The 13,810-nt window shown below is 43.5% G+C and overlaps 1 protein-coding gene across 1 annotated transcript in view; it reads right to left on the bottom strand.

The window, feature by feature from the left end:
• The window catches only part of LOC311125808 (protein SSUH2 homolog), a 48,534-nt gene extending 44,751 nt beyond the window's left edge, over positions 1-3,783 (bottom strand). Inside the window, exon 1 of the mRNA XM_084199840.1 lies at positions 3,674-3,783. Within this exon, the coding sequence (XP_084055966.1) occupies positions 3,674-3,701 (28 nt within the window). The 5' untranslated portion in view covers positions 3,702-3,783. The remainder of the gene's footprint in view (positions 1-3,673) is intronic.
• Between the last annotated feature and the right edge of the window lie 10,027 nt (positions 3,784-13,810).

The raw sequence follows: 13,810 nt of genomic DNA, 5'->3' as shown, positions 1-13,810 counted from the left end.
ATGTGGGCCTACGGTATACAAGGAAAAAGAAGACGCATACAGAACTACCTAGCTACAACACAGAAATAATGTTCTTAGAGGGATCATTTTCCGGGTTTTTGACCCCAAATCTTAATTGTTTAAAACTCAGAAAACTATCCCTTTAATAAGTAGTAATCTACTAAAACTACTCATTTTACATTACAGTCATTTAGCAGACGCTCTTATCCAGAGCGACTTACAGGTAGTGAGTGCATACATTATTTTATTTTATACTGGCCCCCCGTGGGAATCGAACCCACAACCCTGGCGTTGCAAACGCCGAGCTCTACCAACTGAGCTACATCCCTGCCAGCTACATTCCCTCCTATACCCTGGACGACGCTGGGCCAATTGTGCGCTGCCCCATGGGTCTCCCGGTCGCGACCGGCTACTACAGAGCCTACTAGGCCTACTAGTGATTACATTCATTTGGCCAGATCTCACGGCACAGCACCGCTCAATGCTTCTCAATAACAATGGCACAGTACGCAAATAGACTCTAGGCTAGTCCTGGAAAGAAAGAAAGAAAGAAAGAAAGAAAGTTTGATTAATGTACATAGAGCGGAGGAACAATCCCATAGAAGGTGAACAAATACCAAGTTTATAATAGAACATAGGGAGGTGGGGCATATCCTTTCACTCAAACAAATGGACAAAAACCGAGTAGTAAAATTAGCTGACTGACGAGGATGGATCGAGCAACTTAATCTGAACGGGATACTGTTTTTAGATCGAGTTAATAGAAGAAAAAGAAAAGAAAAATGTTTAATAGGAATAACTTTTATGATAACAAAATGGTCTGCTTGGAAAAACCAACACAAGCACCATGCGCCTGTAGATAAGCAAGGCTACACGAGGACAAGCCCTTGGAGACGTCATCGAAATTCAATTTGGAAACATACCAGCCTACCCCTACGCATCCAGGCAAAAATAACTTACACACACATCAAACTGGATGGAAGGGCTCCTACCCCTACGCATCCAGGCAAAAATAACTAACACACAGAACTGGATGGAAGGGCTCCTACCCCTACGCATCCAGGCAAAAATAACTTACACACACAGAAAACTGGATGGAAGGGCTCCTACCCCTACGCATCCAGGCAAAAATAACTAACACACAGAACTGGATGGAAGGGCTCCTACCCCTACACATACAGGCAAAAATAACTTACACACAGAAAACTGGATGGAAGGGCTCCTACCCCTACGCATCCAGGCAAAAATAACTAACACACACATCAAACTGGATGGAAGGGCTCCTACCCCTACGCATCCAGGCAAAAATAACTAACACACACATCAAACTGGATGGAAGGGCTCCTACCCCTACGCATCCAGGCAAAAATAACTAACACACAGAACTGGATGGAAGGGCTCCTACCCCTACGCATCCAGGCAAAAATAACTAACACACAGAACTGGATGGAAGGGCTCCTACCCCTACGCATCCAGGCAAAAATAACTAACACACACAGAAAACTGGATGGAAGGGCTCCTACCCCTACGCATCCAGGCAAAAATAACTAACACACAGAACTGGATGGAAGGGCTCCTACCCCTACGCATCCAGGCAAAAATAACTAACACACACAGAAAACTGGATGGAAGGGCTCCTACCCCTACGCATCCAGGCAAAAATAACTAACACACAGAACTGGATGGAAGGGCTCCTACCCCTACGCATCCAGGCAAAAATAACTTACACACACAGAAAACTGGATGGAAGGGCTCCTACCCCTACGCATCCAGGCAAAAATAACTAACACACACACAAAACTGGATGGAAGGGCTCCTACCCCTACGCATCCAGGCAAAAATAACTAACACACACACAAAACTGGATGGAAGGGCTCCTACCCCTACGCATCCAGGCAAAAATAACTAACACACACACAAAACTGGATGGAAGGGCTCCTACCCCTACGCATCCAGGCAAAAATAACTAACACACACACAAAACTGGATGGAAGGGCTCCTACCCCTACGCATCCAGGCAAAAATAACTAACACACACACAAAACTGGATGGAAGGGCTCCTACCCCTACGCATCCAGGCAAAAATAACTAACACACACACAAAACTGGATGGAAGGGCTCCTACCCCTACGCATCCAGGCAAAAATAACTAACACACACAACTGGATGGAAGGGCTTTGCGTGTAGCCAGAGGAAAGCATCATTTAACTCCCTCAAAACGGCTGTTATATTGATTGCTATCCATACTGAATGAAGCAGTTAAGGGACTTTTTCCACTTTATTTATGGGGGGAATTCGCATTAGATCCCACCTTGTCTAGTGTATTCTGTTTAGTCGACATTGTGAAGTTTAGCGACACATTTGCTGTTTCCATCAGGCCTGTCGTGAAATGTTTTATCCCACATGTTCTATCTATACTAGCATAACAAGTTGGATTGAAACCTGGGTAGGAACCTCCTTTACATCCACAGTTTTTATGCGAGTAAAGTCATACCGAAAAGAAGAAAAACACGACAGCTGCAATGGAAACAAATAGTTTCAGTACAATTGTATAAATGCCGACATAATTTGTTGGTTCGACATAGTGGGAGCTTTTTGTGTCGGTAAAATGAATTGGCAGTGGAAATGCCTTTACGCTCAAACATTGATATAACAACCATCATATCAAAGTCAACTTGGAGTCACGGGATGATAAGGTGTGTGGTCCTCCCACTACGACTCGGCAAACCATGCAGTTTATTAGGCTACAGACTAAATACATTATGATGAACTTCACATGGTCGTGAAAGTGTAGGGGTAATGAGCTTGATGCTGCTTTCCGATAAATATATTGAGGCTCTTATTCTGGTGACATGATGATCAATGCTTGACCGCCGTTTGACAAATACAAATATTCTCGCTATTATTCATAATAATGTGGACTCGAGCATAATACATTTTACCGACACAAAAATATCCCACCATGTCGAATGAACAGGTGATCTGTTGGCATTTATAAAATTGTATCGAAACTTCCTGTTTCCATCAGGGCTGTCATGACTTTTTTTTATATATATACCGTATGACTTTACTCACATAAAAACTGTGGATAGACACGTGGCTACACTGCAAATTCACCGCAAGAATCCCAAACAGATACAGTATTAGACAAATCATTTCAAATCTTGATTTCATTGGGATACGATCACATATGCCTCTCTATTGATTGATTTATCGATTTTATTTGTCAGTTTAAAAAAATACATATAGACCTACAAACAGTACAAATATTTATTTATGCGTGAAAACACTCGGGAAGAGATTTCCTGAATTAAAATCTATTTGATCTGATTTCCTGGTGAGGAGTGGGGGGGGGGGCTCAGAAAACTTTGCGGCCAAAATAAGGTTTGCCGATTGGGGAACCCTGCACTAGGGCAGTGGTTCACAACCTTTTCCGGTTACTGTACCACCAACAACTGAATTTTGCCCCCAGAAGTACCCCCTAATGTGCATTTTAACATTAGGCCTATGGTCTCATGAGTCTTCTCAAGTACCCCCCTGTGGATAGGCCAAATACCCGCAGGGGTCCTAGTACCCCAGGTTGGGAACCACTGCACTAGGAGATGACACACGGACGTTTACCGATGGCCACTTTCACTTTCCTGTAGTAAATTACAAAGAAAAGTAAACTCACCCAGTTGTTCGTCATCCTTTTCGTCCATACCCTGGTTTGTTTCTTTCAAACTACCTAAACTTTCTCTATACCTGGTCGCATTCCACCCCCTTCCATGTCATGTTTAAATTGATCATCGGGTCTAGGTCACATGGCATATGAGAAGGAATGCCGAGTGCAAACCACGCCCGGGAAAAAATATCTTCTGTTTTTAGAAAACTGCCATATAATTACTTTGCTCAAACATTCAACGGGCTTCATAAAAAGCATTTGATATCTTCCATAGGGCACATTTTATGAGTTTAAGAGTTGTATTTGGTTACTTTATTATAGTCTCTTCGCAATGTGCTCTTGCTGGCTGGCTGCTCTCACGCAACCCCGGACCTGCATGAATTAGTTCAGTGTAGTGTTGGGCGTTCAAGCGTTGGACTCTGTAAATAAGACCGAGGATAGGCTATATCATCCACAGCCACCGGAGGGCGACACGACATCAGTTTCATACGAAGTCAACAGGTAATACTTTTTGATGGAATCTTTAACCATAGCCTGCACTAGATTATGAACTGGGGTGGTTTGAGCCCTGAATGCTGATTGGCTGAAAGTCGTGGTATATCAGGGTATGACAAAACATTTATTTTGACTGTTCTAATTACGTTGATAACCAGTTTATAATAGCAATAAGGCACCTCTGGGGTTTGTGGTATATGGCCAATATACCACGGCTAAGAGCTGTGTCCAGGCACTCAGCGTTGCGTCGTACATAAGAACAGCCCTTAGCACACCTCCTCAGGCCTTATTGCTAAATGGCATATTATTATATATATTATTAAAAATAAAATTAGAATACTAAAACGCTATACTAGAATAGTATAAAAAGGAATCACAGGTGGTCTGATTAATTAGGCTATAATACACAATTAATTGGTACATACAGCCTGAAACTAATCAAATCAAATCAAATGTTATTTGCCACATGCGCCGAATACAACAGGTGTAGACATTACAGTGAAATGCTTACTTACAAGCCCTTAACCAACAATGCAGTTTTTAAGAACATTTCAAAAAGTGTTAAGTAAAAAATAGATAAGTAAAAAATAAAAAATAGCAAATAATTAAAGAGCAGCAGTAAAATAAAATAACAGTAGGGAGGCTATATACAGGGGGTACCGGTACAGATTCAATGTGCGGGGGCACCGGTTAGTCGAGGTAATTGAGGTAATATGTACATGTGGGTAGAGTTAAAGTGACTATGCATAGATAATTAACAGAGTAGCAGCAGCGTAAAAGAGGGGGCAAATAGTCCGGGTAGCCATGATTAGCTGTTCAGGAGTCTTATGGCTTGGGGGTAGAAGCTGTTAAGAAGCCTTTTGGACCTAGACTTGGCGCTCCGGTACCGCTTGCCGTGCAGTAGCAGAGAAAACAGTCTATGACTAGGGTGGCTGGAGTCTTTGATAATTTTTAGGGCCTTCCTCTGACACCGCCTGGTATAGAGGTCCTGGATGGCAGGAAGCTTTGCCCCAGTGACGTACTGGGCCGTACGCACTACCCTCTGGAGTGCCTCGCGGTCGGAGGCCGCAGTTGCCATACCAGTCAGGATGCTCTCGATGCCTGCAATAATCGTGTAAATGTTCCTTACAAGCCAGAATATTGAGAAAAAAAATACATTAAACTTACTCTACCGGTTGTCTGTGTGGTTTGTCCTTCTGCTGCTCCAAATGAGACAAAATATCCACAAGCAAATATTGTTTAGGCCTACCCGACTTTTTAGATAACCGGTAGGTACTGTATATGGTCCGGTAGGTACTGTATATGGTCCGGTAGGTACTGTACATGGTCCGGTAGGTACTGTATATGGTCCGGTATACCAAGGTAAAATTTGTTTTATATTGGATATTTGGTTCTCTCGTCAATAGCTATTGAATAAAGAATGTCATGTCAATAACATATTTATATATTCTGAATTAGGGGAGGATGGAGAACAATCAACACCCTTTTTAGTGTGCATTTAAAAAAATAAATATATATATATATATGATTTCAATCTTTTACAAAACATTTTTTTTTAAATACAAGAGGTGTCGATTGTTCTCCAACCTCCCCTGATTCAGAATATAAAATGTTCTAGCAGGCAGAAGGCAAAAGATAGGCCTAAGGTGCAGAAACAGTGATTTTATTCAGGCTAGAGGTGAATAATGATGGTGGCAAAAACTATTTACAAAACAACAAAAAAACGTTTGACAGAAATAAACAGGTTCTGAAACTAAAGTCAAACCTTTCCTAACCAATCCGAACTGGATCTGGCCTTGCCAGAAGATTCCGACCCTACCTTTATGTTTGTTTACACTGAGCTGCACTGGGGTCAGAACGCAATCATGGTCACGTTAAGACACAGTGGAGCCGGCGCGAGATATGGGTCAGAAAACGTACCTCAATGCAGGGATGGGATAATGCATTGTACTCCAAATGTGTGTGTGTGTGGGGGGATTCATGTAAATGGCCAGTTGTTATTCACTTCAGCGAGCAGGCCTTTCTAATTGACCCGGCCCGGGTATCCTGGATGGATATTGACCTCATTCCGTCAGTAGAGGATGCCTAGGTTGTTCTTTAAAAGTGCTTTCCTCTCCATCTTAAATAAGCATGCCCCAATCAAAAAATTTCAGAACTAAGAACAGATATAGCCCCTGGTTCACCCCAGACTTGACCGCCCTTGACCAGCACAAAAACATCCTGTGGCGTACTGCATTAGCATCGAACAGCCCCCCGCGATATGCAACTTTTCAGGGAAGTCAGGAACCAACATACACAATCAGTTAGGAAAGCAAAGGCTAGCCTTTTTCAAACAGAAACTTGCATCCTGTAGCACTAACTCCAAAACGTTTTGGGACACTGTAAAGTCCATGGAGAATAAGAGCACCTCCTCCCAGCTGCCCACTGCACTGAGGCTAGGAAACACTGTCACTACCGATAAATCTACGGTATGGCTGGCCATGCTTTCCACCTGGCTACCCCTACCCCGGCCACCAGCTCTGCACCCTCCGCTGCAACTTGCCCATTCCCCACCCCTGCTTCTCCTTCACCCAAATTCAGATAGATGATGTTCTGAAAGAGCTGCAAAATCTGGACCCCTACAAATCAGCTGGGCTAGACAATCTGGACCCTTTCTTTCAAAAATTAGCCGCTGAAATTGTCGCAACCCCTATTACCAGCCTGTTCAATCTCTCTTTCGTATCGTCTGAGATCCCAAGAGATTGGAAAGCTGCCGCGGTCATCCCCCTGCCTCATCCCCCTGACGGTCATCCCCCTGACACTCTAGATCCAAACTGTCCATCCTGCCCTGCCTTTCGAAAGTATTTGAAAGCCAAGTTAACAAACAGATCACCGACCATTTCGAATCCCACCGTACCTTCTCCGCTATGCAATCTGGTTTCCGAGCTGGTCATGGGTGCACGTCAGCCACGCTCAAGGTCCTAAACGATATTATAACCGCGATCGATAAAAGACAGTACTGTGCAGCCATCTTCATCGACCTGGCCAAGGCTTTTGACTCTGTCAATCACCGCATTCTTATTGGCAGACTAAATAGCCTTGGTTTCTCAAATGACTGCCTCGCCTGGTTCACCAACTACTTCTCAGATAGAGTTCAATGTGTCAAATCGGAGGGCCTGTTGTCTGGACCTCTGGCAGTCTCTATGGGGATGCCACAGGGTTCAATTCTCGGGCCGACTCTATTCTCTGTGTATATCAATGATGTCACTCTTGCTGCTGGTGACTCTCAGATCCACCTCTACGCAGATGACACCATTTTGTAAACATCTGGTCCTTCATTGGACACTGTGTTAACAAACCTCCAAACGAGCTTCAATGCCATACAGCACTCCTTCCGTAGCCTCCAACTGCTCTTAAACGCTAGTAAAACTAAATGCATGCTCTTCAATCGAACGCTGCTTGCAAACTGACTATCCTACCGATCCTTGACTTCGGCAATGTCATTTTCAAAATAGCCTCCAACACTCTACTCAGCAAATTGGATGTAGTCTATCACAGTGCCATCCGTTTTGTCACCAAAGCCCCATATACTCCCCACCATTGTGACCTGTACGCTCTCGTTGGCTGGTCCTCACTACATATTCGTCGCCAAACCCACTGGCTCCAGGTCATCTATAAATCACTGCTAGGAAAATCCCTGCCTTATCTTTGCTCATTGGTCACCATAGCAACACCCACCCGTAGTATGCGCTCCAGCAGGTATATCTGTCAGTGGGTGCTGTAGGTGGGTGTGGTGCAGGAATCAGATGCAGGACGCAGAAAAATAAGTCCAATATACTTTAGTGAACAGCACACTCAAATTCACGAGTCAAACGCCCGGAGGCGAGAAAGTCCGCACACAGGCGAAAACCAAAAGGTGCACAAAACCGTGCGTAAATAACCTCCGAACACAGAGGAGGAAAATACGAAATGCACAAGGCAAAACAGTAGCGCACAAAACACGACAGCGAAACAATAACACACAAACACAGACACACACAACGAGAACTAAATAGAACACTAACGAGGACTAACTAAAAACAGGTGTAAAACATCAAGACCAAACCAAACGAACATGAAACATAGATCGGTGGCAGCTAGTACTCCGGAGACGACGACCGCCGAAGCCTGCCCGAACCAGGAGGAGGAGCAGCCTCGGCCGAAACCGTGACAATATCTCACTGGTCATCCCCAAAGCCAACACATTCTTTGGCCGCCATTCCTTCCAGTTCTCTGCTGCCAATGACTGGAACGAACTGCAAAAATCTCTGAAGCTGGAGACTCTTATCTCCCTCACTAACTTTAAGCATCAGTTGTCAGAGCAGCTTACCGATCACTGCACCTGTACACAGCCCATCTGTAATTAGCCCACCCAACTACCTCATCCCCATATTGTTATTTATTTTGCTCATTTGCACCCCAGTATCTCTATTTGCACATCATCTTCTGCACATCTATCATTCCAGTGTTAATACTAAATTGTAATTATTTTGCACTATGGCCTATTTATTGCCTTACCTCCATAACTTACTACATTTGCACACACTGTAAATAGATTTTATATTGTGTTATTGACTGTACGTTTTGTTTTACCCCATATGTAACTCTGTGTTGTTGTTGTTTTTATCGCACTGCTTTGCTTTATCTTGGCCAGGTCGCAGTTGTAAATGAGAACTTGTTCTCAACTGGCTTACCTGGTTAAATAAAGGTTAAATAAAAAAATTAAAATAAAAAAACTATTTCAGGAAGAACAATTTAACCAAGTAAAAAATCAAGAACACTCAGGTGTGAAACACAGTAAATCAACTGAGAACTGAGAACTATGTGCGTTGTCCATTCAAACCAGGAGACAAAAGTTTACCGATAACATTCTTTATTATCTTCAAATCAGAGGACTGCATGTATAATCCCAAGATTACCAGATTGGCCAATAAATACATCTTCACCAAGGAGGCTCGTATGGTCAGGTTAAGGCTCTTAAGAAGATCAGTGTTATAGCGCAGTTGACATTTAAAGGCAATTGTCTTTTTTGAAAAGGTGAATACAACCACAGGATGTATACTGAACAAAAATATAAACGCAACATGCAACAGTTCAAATAAGGAAATCAGTAAATTGAAATAAATTCATTAGACCCTAACCTATGGATTTCACATGACTGGGCAGGGGCGCAGCCATGGGTGGTCCTGGGAGGGCAGGCCAATCAGAATGAGGTTTTCCCCACAAAAGGGCTTTATTACAGACAGAAATACTCTTCAGTTTCATCAGCTGTCCGGGTGGCTGGTCTCAGACGATCCAGCACGTGAAGAAGCCGGATGTGGAGGTCCTGGGCTGGCGTGGTTGCACGTGGTCTGCGGTTGTGAGGCTGGTTGGACGTACTGCCAAATTCTCTAAAACGACGTTGGAGGCGATTTATGGTAGAGAAATGAACATTCAATTCTCTGGCAACAGCTCTGGTGGACATTCCTGCAGTCAGCGTGCCAAGTGCACGCTCCCTCAAAACTTGACACATCTGAGGCATTGTGTTGTGTGACAAAACTGCACATTTTAGAGTGGCCTTTTATTGTCCCCAGCACAAGGTGCACCTGTGTAATGATCATACTGTTTAAACAGCTTCTTGATATGCCCCACCTGTCAGGTGGATGGATTATCTTGGCAAAGGAGAAATGCTCACTAACAGGGATGTAAACAAATTTGTGAACACAATTTGAGAGAAGTAAGCTTTTTGTGCATATGGAACATTTCTGGGATCTTTTATTTCAGCTCATGAAACATGGGACCAACACTTTACATGTTGTGTTTATATTTTTGTTCAGTGTATTTAAGAGCAAAATCCTGCTGAGGTTTTCTGCTTGCGTTTATACTTTTGTTCAGAATAGTTTGGCCAAGGCTAAAGGAGAGAGTGATTACATACTCATCACTATAATAGTGGAATAGTAGAACAGTACACTTTGAGGTTAGCTTCAGCTTCTGAAATCAGCGATCAATCAAACATACATTTACATTACATTTTAGTCATTTAGCAGACGCTCTTATCCAGAGCGACTTACAGTTAGTGAGTGCATACATTATTTTTTATTTTTTTCATACCCCGGTGGGAATCGAACCCACAACCCTGGCGTTGCAAACGCCATGCTCTACCAACTGAGCTACATCCCTGCCGGCCATTCCCTCCCCTACCCTAGACGACGCTGGGCCAATTGTGCGCCGCCCCATGGGTCTCCCGGTCACGGCCGGCTACGACAGAGCCTGGATTCGAACCAGGATCTCTAGTGGCACAGCTAGCACTGCCTTAGACCACTGCGCCACTCGTACATTAAGCAGCAGTCATTAATTCATAAACTGACATCAGTGGTCTAGTTTGCATATACCAAGATGAACACGTTGTGGAGCACGTATGTTTCCATAACAACGTGCTGAGGTAAGGTCTTCTCTAAACTGCTTATACACAGATACTGTACAAGACATGGGCGCACACACACAGGATATAGCGAATACATTTTTACATACGCCCTTATTCAGAGCGACTTAAAGTTAGTAAGTTACACGTTTTTTTTTTCCTTTTTTTTTTTTTTTTTCATACTGGCCCCCCGTGGGAATCGAACCCACAACCCTGGCGTTGCCAGTGCCATGCTCTACCAACTGAGCTACACGGGGCCCATGGAGTTAGTACCATGGAGTTTGGATTCTCAGGCAAACACACATAAACAAGTAGAGAAGTGTAACAACAGTACTGGATTGGAAGTGGTTGCATTGTGATATTATAGGACTGGAGCATGGTAGTGATATTAAACCCTAAGGTTATTTACTTTAGACTCAAGATAATGTAGTGGTCATTCAAAAATAAAAATAATACTATTGTACTAGTAGTTACACAATGATGGGGCCTCCTGTAGCTCAGTTGGTAGAGCATGGCGCGTGCAACGCCAGGGTTGTGGGTTCGTTTCCCACGGGGGGCCAGTATGAAAAATGTATGCACTCACTAACTGTAAGTCGCTCTGGATAAGCGCGTCTGCTAAAATGTAAACGATAGACTTTCAGAAGGTAATTTTGGAGATGCTTGCAGAGATCACGTTCATGGTCAGCAAACGCTGCATCGATCACACCTTTAAAAGGCCCTAACTGCGCTGGTTCAGGTGTAACATTTATGGTCATGTCGCAGCAGTTTGTAGGAGGGAGATTCCAAGATGTGGGAAGTGTGCAGGAGGGCATGAGATAAAGGATTGTGTAGTTTCGGTGGATACATTTACATTTACATTTTAGTCATTTAGCAGACGCTCTTATCCAGAGCGACTTACAGTTAGTGAGTGCATTCATTATTTTTTAATTTTTTCATACTGGCCCCCCGTGGGAATCGAACCCACAACCCTGGCGTTGCAAACGCCATGCTCTACCAACTGAGCTACATCCCTGCCGGCCATTCCCTCCCCTACTCTGGACGACGCTGGGCCAATTGTGCGCCGCCCCATGGGTCTCCCGGTCGCGGCCGGCTACAACAGAGCCTGGATTCGGGAGTACTGTTTCAATTATGATTAACTTCTAAATTATACTGCTATCGCTAAATGCACAGAGCACAAAAAATATCAAAATGCACTTCTCCACCAAGCCAGCCTCGTTTAGGCCCAATGGTTCTTTACAGTCTACATTACAACCATTGTTTAGGATGACGTGAAAATCTATACATGACACCAAAGAACCATTGGGCCCAAACGAAACCAACCCAGTGGAGAAACACACACCCCGACACTTCCACACTCTGTGCATTCAACAACAGCGGCACAATTTAGAAGTCAATCACAATAGAAACAGTTTGGCATGACAATGCACCACTACATGAACCAGAAACCATATATAAATAGAAACATCATGTCTCTTAGAAATTGCAACTCCCAAACATTCCAATCCATGTTTACTTTTCACAAAAATCTCTTTCAAATAGTAAATATCCTCAACAGGTTTTATAAAATGCACGGTGGTTGCATTTCATCTGCTACTACAGAACACTTACTTAGCAATATAAAAATCATAAAACAAACAAGAAAAGCGCCATGTGTCAGACAGCATGAAAGCCATTTTACACACACTCTTTCACACAAACACCTCTAAAAAAAATGTAAAAACAGTAACACTCAATTATCATGATAATCATTTAAAAGATATTAATCAAAACAAAAATGAGGGAACAAACATGATGCCCAAAACTAATTGCTGTTGTTCTTAGTCCAGATAAGACACAGGTGTATGACAGATGGGTTTAACAACGGCTTAACATCTTTTGGTTAGTAAGTCAGTCATTCCAAGCGTGATGTGTGCCTTGAACATCCTAACACAACCCAAACATGGCAAATGCTGAACAATCAGTGGGAACAATCTCAGCTCACCTGTTAAAAATCCTGCAAGAAATTCCTCACCCGTCTTTCTCACATTCTAAAAACACTCCAAACTCATGATCTAAATTTCACGCCCAACCTCAAACCAACAAAAACCCTTGACCAAATTCTAATTCTTTTAAAATCCCTCTCTGATTCTTCGTCCCCTCCCCAATCCCTTTACAGAAACCCCCCCCCCCCCTTCCCCATTCTGAATTATCTCTTGCTGCGGCCCGCTGCTTCTTTCTCCTCCTCCTCCGCTGATGGGCCTTCATAAAGATGTGTGTGTTAACTGTAAGGGTGCCCATGTTGCTGGGGATCGGAAGTGTCCAGTGCGAGAAAGGCAGGTTGAGGTGGCTAGAGTCAGAGTAGTGCAGAAGGTGTCGTGTGCTGAGGCAGAGAAGAAAGTAGAGGAGGATGGGTCAAGGGTGAGGGATCCTGAGAAGATCGCTGTAGGTAGTAGATCTGTGCCAGCACAGAGGGATAGGTGATATATGCTTCAGTAAGGTTGGCTTCATAGCGATGGTTATCAACTGTACCACAGAAATGGAACATAAATCACAGAAAATAGATGTTGTGGTGGCAGCTGCAGAGAAGTATTTGGATATACGAGATTTGACTTCAGAAGAGTTACAGGGTGTGTTGAGTGATGGTGTCACGTCCTCCCAGGCCGTTGGCATTATGCAGGAGCAGATAGGGTCAAAGTAGTGGAATGGGGTAGTGGGTTTTTAATGAGTGTAGGGTTAGTTGGTAGGGTAAATAACCCTACACTTTTTTGTATCACAAAGTGTAATGGATTTATACTATAGTTGAGTTGGGGGCAGTAATGCAACATATTGTGTGCCAACCGCCGTTAAACTCCACCATGTCAACTGCAATGGGGTAGGGACGGAGGTGTTTGGTGAGAGGAAAGATGGCGGAAGCGGACGCTGATGGGGATTGTGAATCTAATGGCGGTAGAATCAAGGAGAATTTGAATATTGTCCAAAAGAATGGAAAACAGAGCAAAGTAGAGTACAGTGCTGAGAATGTCCCTTCGTATCTTGTAGGAGTACGGTTTGTTAATGAGGAGCAGTTGATCGGAATACCAATCTTGAAGAATCCATTTGAGATATCCAAACTGGTAGAGAGAGTGCTGGGTAAAGTGAAGGCTGTGAGGATCACGAGAAGCGGCTTTGTTTAGAATTTTTGTACTTCTGCGGATCAGAAAGAACGTGTTGCGTCTCATCCGGTTTGAGAAGTTTGACGTGTCTCTTCGGAACAT

Source organism: Coregonus lavaretus, assembly GCF_964263955.1.
Source record: "Coregonus lavaretus genome assembly, contig: HAP1_SCAFFOLD_466, whole genome shotgun sequence".
Classification (NCBI taxonomy): domain Eukaryota; kingdom Metazoa; phylum Chordata; class Actinopteri; order Salmoniformes; family Salmonidae; genus Coregonus; species Coregonus lavaretus.
Note: the sequence above shows the minus strand (reverse complement) of the source record. Positions and strands in the feature narration are given on the sequence as shown.